The sequence below is a fragment of the Pediculus humanus genome, genomic scaffold, assembly GCF_000006295.1.
Source record: "Pediculus humanus corporis 1103172107453 genomic scaffold, whole genome shotgun sequence".
Lineage (NCBI taxonomy): Eukaryota > Metazoa > Arthropoda > Insecta > Psocodea > Pediculidae > Pediculus > Pediculus humanus.
In genome coordinates, this window is record NW_002987073.1 from 32,382 (window position 1) to 39,929 (window position 7,548).

The following is a 7,548-nucleotide window of genomic DNA, read 5'->3' on the forward strand; positions in this document are numbered from 1 at the left end:
TATTGTATTAAACTAATAATAATAATAATCATTAGTGTATTTCGCGTATTAATGATCGATCGATTAATCGATTTCAATGGAAAAAAAAAAGATTAATAAACGATAAGACAAAAAAAAAAATGATTGCACTTGACTTACTTACCAAAAAAAAAATTAGGGTAATTAATTATTTAATTAGATCAAGGATTTTATTAATAATGATAATAATTACTATTGTTATTGTTTTTTTCAAGGGTAATACAAAATTTTGTAACATGTAATGAAAATTTAATATTACTCTTAAAATATTTTTTTTTATTACTATTTACAAAATTACCCGTGAATAAATTTATTAATACCCATTTGATAATGATGATTTTTTAAACATGTTTCCCCCCTTAAACATTAAATAATTAATTGACATTAATATATATTAATTTTATTATAAAGGTGGGGAGTCAAAGGCATAAGGAAAAAGATAACAAATATCCTGATAATTATCACTTGCCAAAAATAAATGACAGAAAGAAATGTGATCTTGTAAAGTTTGATAGAGAAATTTAATAAAAAAAAAAAAAAAAAAATGGAGTCTAATGATAAAACTTGTGTTGTTAAAGAAGAACCTGAAAAATTGGATGCACCTGGTAAGTTATTTTATGATTCCTTAAATTATTTAATTTATACATAAACATATTGAGAATAATATTGAAAATGGAAAACTTTTTTGCCAATAATAATAATAATAAATTGTCTAAAAAAAAATTATTATAAATTTTACTCCATTACAATGATAAAAATTCGGTTATTTTTTTTGTTAACTGTTTAGTAAAACCGTTAAAATACGTTTTTTAAATTAACCAATCAGATGCAAGCATTTTGTAACGAATAAAATGTCAGATGTAAGCATTTTTGTGTTTCGATTCATTGGTAAAGTTGTTATTAATTGTTAAATAAATTTTTTTAAAGAAAACAGACGGATTTTGGGGGTTCGACATTTGATTGTGGCACTTTTATTTTTTGCGACATTTGTCGGATATGCGTCACGTTCGATTCTTTCCGTTGCAATTGTCGCAATGCTTCAAAACAATACGGATTTTCCATCGTTTGATTGGGATAAACAAGAAGTTGAAGGACTTGTTTTAAGTTCCTTCTTTTGGGGGTTAGTTTTTTTTTTTTTTTTTGTCAGATTTTAAATTAATAATGATGATATTTTTCATTATATGATATTGTAAAAAAATTTAGATACGCTGCCGCTCAAATACCATGCGGTCTTTTAATTCAATTATATGGATCTAAATGGCCTCTTTCTTGTGCCATTGGCATATCATCAATATGTGTCATTTTGACTCCTTTGGCAGCAATTTACGGTGATTGGATTGGAGCATGTGCCATGAGAGTTCTTCAGGGATTGACACAAGCAGCACTTTTTCCAGGATTAAATTCTGCCCTATCAAACTGGACACCTTTGGAGGAAAGAGGTCGTTTGTCTACAATAATTTTATGTGGTAGGTTTTATGGTTACTCGTTGTATAAAAATGTTATCAAATTTATAAAAACGTCGTCGACCATTAAGAATATTTACGAATCTTATAGATTAAATTTTAGGAAGTTTGCTTGGAACCATCGTGGCACTTCCTGTCGGCGGATTCCTCATTCCTAGTCCGGGAGGATGGCCTTCAATATTTTACGTTTTTGGAGGGGTAGGAGTATGCTGGAGTCTTATATGGTGCGTTTTGGGGTATAGCAGTCCATCTCAACATCCGTGGATAAGCAAATCTGAAAGAAGTTATATAGAAATCTCAATTTCAAATAAATTTGCAACAAAATTAAAAACACCATGGAAAGCAATATTAACTTCTCCACCGGTGTATGTACCTTTTTGTTTCGGTCCAATAATATTTAACTTATGTACATAAGTAAAAATTGTTTTTTTTTAAAGATGGGCCATATTGGCAACTCATTGTGCTGAAAATTTTGGATTTTGGACATTAATGGCAGAAATTCCAACATATTTTGATGCGGTACTCGAGTTTCAAATTCAAGCAAATGGAGTTCTTTCATCTCTACCTTATGGCCTTATGGCAATTTTAAGCGTTGTTTTTGGATGGATGGCCGATTATACGTTTGAAAAAAAATGGTTTACCGTTGTTGCCTCGAGAAAATTTTTCAACACCGTCGGTAAGATTTAAGCTTTAACCTTTACCCTTTTTAGGGTTTCAAATTTATAAATGCGGTTTTGTTATTTTAGGTTTTTGGATACCGGCAGCTGCTTTAATAGCATTAGGATTTATACAAAAAGGTCAACAGACTTTAGGTGTCGTACTTTTAATATTAGCTGTTGGGTTTAATGCCGGAAGTAACGCTGGATTTTCACTTAATCACATGGATCTTTCTCCAAACTTTTCGGCTATTTTAATGGGAATAACAAATTTTGCGGCAAATGTTTTTTCAACAATTGGAACTTTATTGGCTGATTCTTTAATAAGAAACGATAAAGTAAATTTACGTTTTTTTTTTTTTTTTTATAGCAATAATTGCAAAGAATAAATTATTAAGAAACTAATTTTATTTTTATTTTTAGACATCCACGCAAAATTGGCAAATATTATTTACCGTAACGGCTGGAGTTTTTTTCTTTGGAAATCTCGTTTTTATAATATTTGGAAAATCCGACCGACAAATTTGGAATGATCCAGAATATGAAAAAAATAAAAAATTAGACTCAAACAGCTGAAAGTTTTATATTTTATAACGAAAATTAAATAAATAAAAAAAACAAAAAAGATTTAAAATGCGTTAAGTAAAACAAACAAACAAAAAAACTAAAACATCCAATACTTTGTTTTTGTTTATACTTAAATCTCTATAATATCAGCATTATAAATGAATGCTACTAAAAAAAAAATGACTAAAAAATTATTTAAAAAGCAAATGAAAACTTAACCCATGGCTGAACGTTTAGTTTTCATTTGCTTACTTACATGCTAAACATTTTTTTATCATTGATAACAAAAAAAAAAGAGAGAGAACAACCTCCGTTCTTTTGCTGCAAAAAAATAATAATAATAATTTTTAACTAATGATAATAATAAAATTATATTATTATTATTATTATTATTTATTTAAAATGTAAATAAAAATAAAAAACTGGAGGCAAATGACTCTTATTCTCTTTTTTTTTTGTTTGGCAGTATTTTCATGAGTTTTTTTTTATTTATTTAAATTTACATCTAAAAAGTTAGTATATATGTAAATAAATATATATATTATAATAATATATTTTTAAAAAGATGGCGACGATCGTTTCAATATCAAATTAAAAAAAAAAATTAACTACTTATTTTCTTAAATTAATACAAATATTTTTTTTTTTTTTTTAATAAAACTGTTTTTAAATTAAAAAAAAATTATTATTACGTCATTAATGATGACGTCAATCGTGTATACAAAAAAAAATTAATTTAACATTTCGTTTATTAATTTAATTAATAAATAATTACGTAATGACGTCGCCATCATTTTTTTAATTATTTAAATTCTATCAAACACTTATGAATATTTTTGAAAAAAAAATATATATTATATTATGTAATATTGTAAATATATTTAATATAAAGCTATACTAAAAGCTCAAATAAAATAATATTATAATTGTGCTTTTAAATAACTCGTGCTATATATTTTTAATATTTATGTATACTATTAATTAATTAATTTTTGTAAATACGTAAAATAATTATTATTTGTCAGAGTTTAATATGGCTGTTTTAAACTCTGACAGGCACTCGATTAGAGTTTTATTATTAATATTATTATTATCATTATTTATTTATTTTATATAATTTGTATATTTTTCCTACATAATAATATTTATATAAATATATATATATATATTAAAAGCTTGTAATAGCTAATACATTTAACAAACAAAACATTTAAAATATCTTTTATATATAAATATATAATTTACATCGATACGTTTACGTAATAAATGTCTATAAATAAAATTATATTCTTATACTATTATTATTATTATTATTATTATTATTATTATTATTATTATTATTATTATTATTATTATTATTATTAAATTTTTTATCGTGACGTAATCAAAACAAAATTATTTTATTATATAAAAGCTGTTTAATAATTTATTCGCATATTTTTTTAATTGTTGTTTGTACTTTAAAACTAAAAAAAAATTATATCGTTACTACACACTCAATAATATTTAGTATAAATATATATATATGTTTTTTGTTATTAATATTAATAATAATAATAATAATAATAATAATAATAATAATAATAATAATAATTAATAAATAAATAAATAAACGCACGTTTTAAAGAAAAAAATTTTTTTTTTGTTTTTCGTTTTCACTTGGAAAACTTTTTACAAAAATTAATAGATAATATATTAATCAATATTAACATTTATTTTATGATATATATATATATATATATATTTTAATAAATAACTTATTGCTAGTTAATAAATATATTTAACTTGAAAAAAAATAAATAAATAAATAAACGCTAATAGAAATTAATTAATTGTTCTACACAGCATTTTTTAAAAACGTATGTGGTTAAAAATTTATTTATTTAATTAATTTTTTTTGTATAAAATAATTAATTAATTATACGACTAATTTATTATTATTATTATTATTATTATTACTATTATTATTATTATTATTAATTAATATTTAAACAAATAAAGCGAATTTTATTTTTTTTATTTTATTATTTACAATTAAATTATTAAAATTTTACTTGTATGTAAAAATTGTAAAAAAAAAAAATTACAGGTAGAGAGAGAGAGAAAGAGTGAAAGAGTGAAAGAGAAAAAAAGGTACGATATTGTTCAGAAGAAAATATTTTTAAATGATGGGTTCGTTAGTGATAAGTGATAAGAGTTATCGTGGGGATAAAATAAAAAAAAAGGTACATGAAAGAAAATTTTTTTTCAATGGAGGATTCCGTCAAACGTGAGTTCCAATTTCATAATTATAATTATAATTTACCGCTAAATGATTCGAACTTTCTTCCGGTTTGATTATTTTAGAGAGTCTCTGAAAACATGATGATAATAATAATATTAATATATTGTTTTTAGGTGTTTAATTCAAACGATGAGGAAAAAAATTACACATAAATCATACCTGTATTAGATTTCCTGGAGTGATTGCTATTATGTAAACTATGTATAATGGTATACATGCTAAAGATGATGCTGTTAATACCCAACCGATTTTTATGCTCCATCTAGAATATTTTAAATCTCCTTCATCTCCAGTTGAGGTAAGAGAAAATATGCAAACGCACTAAACGAAAAAAAAAAAATCCACCGTTTTAAATACTATTTAAATAATAATAATAATAAATAATATGTATTTTTTTTCCAGCTTACGAGTAAAAAGAGAGGACTTATATAAGTCCAACATATTCTCCAAAATAATCCAGGTCTAAAACCTAACATTTTTTCAATGTCATCAGAAAATCTATTAACACCGTAAAACCAAAAAACTCCAGCTGCTTCAACGAAAACGACAAAAAGTATGGAAATGCTCGGTCCGTAATCATTTAACAAATCGACTAATGCTGCACCTCCCTATTAAAAAACCAATAATAATAAAAATAATAAATGGTATTTGTTTTCAGTTGGAAATGAATATATAAAAGAAAAAAATCATAATGATCGTCATGAATACTGTATGAGTTTGATTTTTTTTTTATAAAATAGTCAAAAAAAAAAATTTTCCAAATATTTAAAATTAAAATTTGAAAAAAAAAAACGAATTTCGAATATATATTGGAAAAGAAAGAAAGAAAGAAAGAAAGAAAGAAAGAAATAAAGAAAGAAAGAAAGAAGATCAAACAAAAACGGCTTTTAAGGATGTCTAATCAGACTAATTGACTTAAAAGGATTTTTCTGTTACCATATAATGTTTCCTCCTTTTTTTTCTTTTAAGTTTTTTCTTTTTCTTTTAGTTAGAGAGAGAAAATAAAAAAACTAATGAAAATTCCAAACTAAAGAGAAAAAAGGTGCAAAATAAAAAATTTTTATTTTATACTTTTAAATTTGTTTTAAAAAAAAAAAAGGACTCGAAAGTTTGACGTTTTACATAAAAAAATAATATTTATTTGACTCATACTTGACTTTCCTTTTTTAATTAAAAATGTTTATTATTGTATAAAAACGTAAAAGTAATTGTTTAAATGTAAAACAAACAACAGCAATAACTGGAGAAAAGGAAAAATCATGTTTAACTTACGTAAGTTGTTGTCGGCAAAGCACATATATAAATTAAACATAATAAAACTCCCACAAATATTTCTCTGTGTCTACCCAATAATTTTGGATATTCATCGCATAATGCCGTTATCATAGCTTCCAAACCTCCAAAAGTACTATCCAAACCTGGAGAACAATAATAATTTTTTTTTTGGACAAAATAAAAAAAAAAAAGTTTTGGAAAAATTTAAAAAAAAAAAAAATGTCATACCCAAAGTTATCAACATGAGGAAAAAAATTATCGACCAAAAAAATGAAAATGGCATCGTTGCTATTGCTGCTGGATAAACAATAAAAACTAAACCTGGTCCTGGAAAAACAACAACAACAAAAAATTAAGTAAAATTATAAAAATTAATTTAAAAAAAAAAAAACCGACGAAAATTTAATTTATTTTTATTATTATTATTAATTTGATTTTTTTCCTTAAATGGGGAAAAATTTTGGAAAATGAAAAATTCATACAAATGTTACATTTTAATAATAAGAAACGAAGAAGAAAACTTTTTTTTAATTAATTAAAAAGAAAATTTTTTTTTTTTGTTGAAAATTTTTACCTTCTTTGTCTAACTGATCAATTTTCTTATTCTGAACATGTGCCATGTAACCCAAACCGCTAAAAATAACGAAACCGGCAACAAAACTCGTCAAACAATTTATGCTGCTTGTCAAAATGGCGTCTCTGTAGCAATTATTATTAAATTTATTATAAGAGCTCAATGCTAATAAAGTACCGAATCCAGGTCCGAGTGAGAAAAATATTTGTGAAGCTGCATCAATCCAAACCTTAACCAAAAAAAAAAATTTTTTAAACAAAAGGAAAATTTCGGAAAATATTTAACAATCGTTTCTTACTTTTTTTTCCAGTAATTTACTACAATCTGGAGTCAAATAATATAGTATTCCATCTCCAGCTCCAGGTAGAGTAGCACCACGTGCTAAAAGTATAAATAAAACGACGTATGGTGCAAGAGCTGTGACCCAAACCGCCTGTTGATAATAATAATAAGTAAGTATGTCACTTTAAGCATCTTCTGCTACTTTTTTTTTTTTTTTTATTTAATCATTATAAATTTTTAATTGAAAAGAAAAGTCATAAAATATCTTTAAGTTAGGGATAAGCTAACTTTTTTTTTTATTATTAGAATAAAAGATGAAGATAACAAAATGCCAAAGTTGAAAAAAAGGCAAAAAAAGAAAAAGGAAAAAAAGAAAAAAAATTTGGTTTGTTAATGATGAAACGCAGCATACAATCTTGGTAAGTGCCT

General features: G+C 24.0%; 2 protein-coding genes across 2 annotated transcripts in view; one reads left to right on the forward strand and one right to left on the reverse strand.

Moving 5' to 3' along the window:
* Positions 1–766: 766 nt before the first annotated feature.
* On the forward strand, positions 767–2,713 carry Phum_PHUM099760 (uncharacterized protein; the record flags this gene model as incomplete). Its single annotated transcript, XM_002423923.1, has 7 exons — positions 767–780; positions 953–1,138; positions 1,222–1,488; positions 1,589–1,846; positions 1,919–2,157; positions 2,228–2,475; positions 2,561–2,713. 7 exons carry the CDS (start codon positions 767–769, stop codon positions 2,711–2,713), a joined length of 1,365 nt encoding a protein of 454 aa, XP_002423968.1.
* A 2,254-nt stretch (positions 2,714–4,967) lies between these two features.
* Positions 4,968–7,548, reverse strand: part of Phum_PHUM099770 (tryptophan transporter, putative) — a gene marked incomplete at both ends in the record, with an annotated part of 5,334 nt that continues 2,753 nt past the window's right edge. Inside the window, 7 exons of the mRNA XM_002423924.1 lie at positions 4,968–5,057; positions 5,148–5,309; positions 5,396–5,596; positions 6,261–6,406; positions 6,492–6,590; positions 6,838–7,066; positions 7,136–7,270. Of these exons, the coding sequence (XP_002423969.1) occupies positions 4,968–5,057; positions 5,148–5,309; positions 5,396–5,596; positions 6,261–6,406; positions 6,492–6,590; positions 6,838–7,066; positions 7,136–7,270 (1,062 nt within the window). The remainder of the gene's footprint in view (positions 5,058–5,147; positions 5,310–5,395; positions 5,597–6,260; positions 6,407–6,491; positions 6,591–6,837; positions 7,067–7,135; positions 7,271–7,548) is intronic.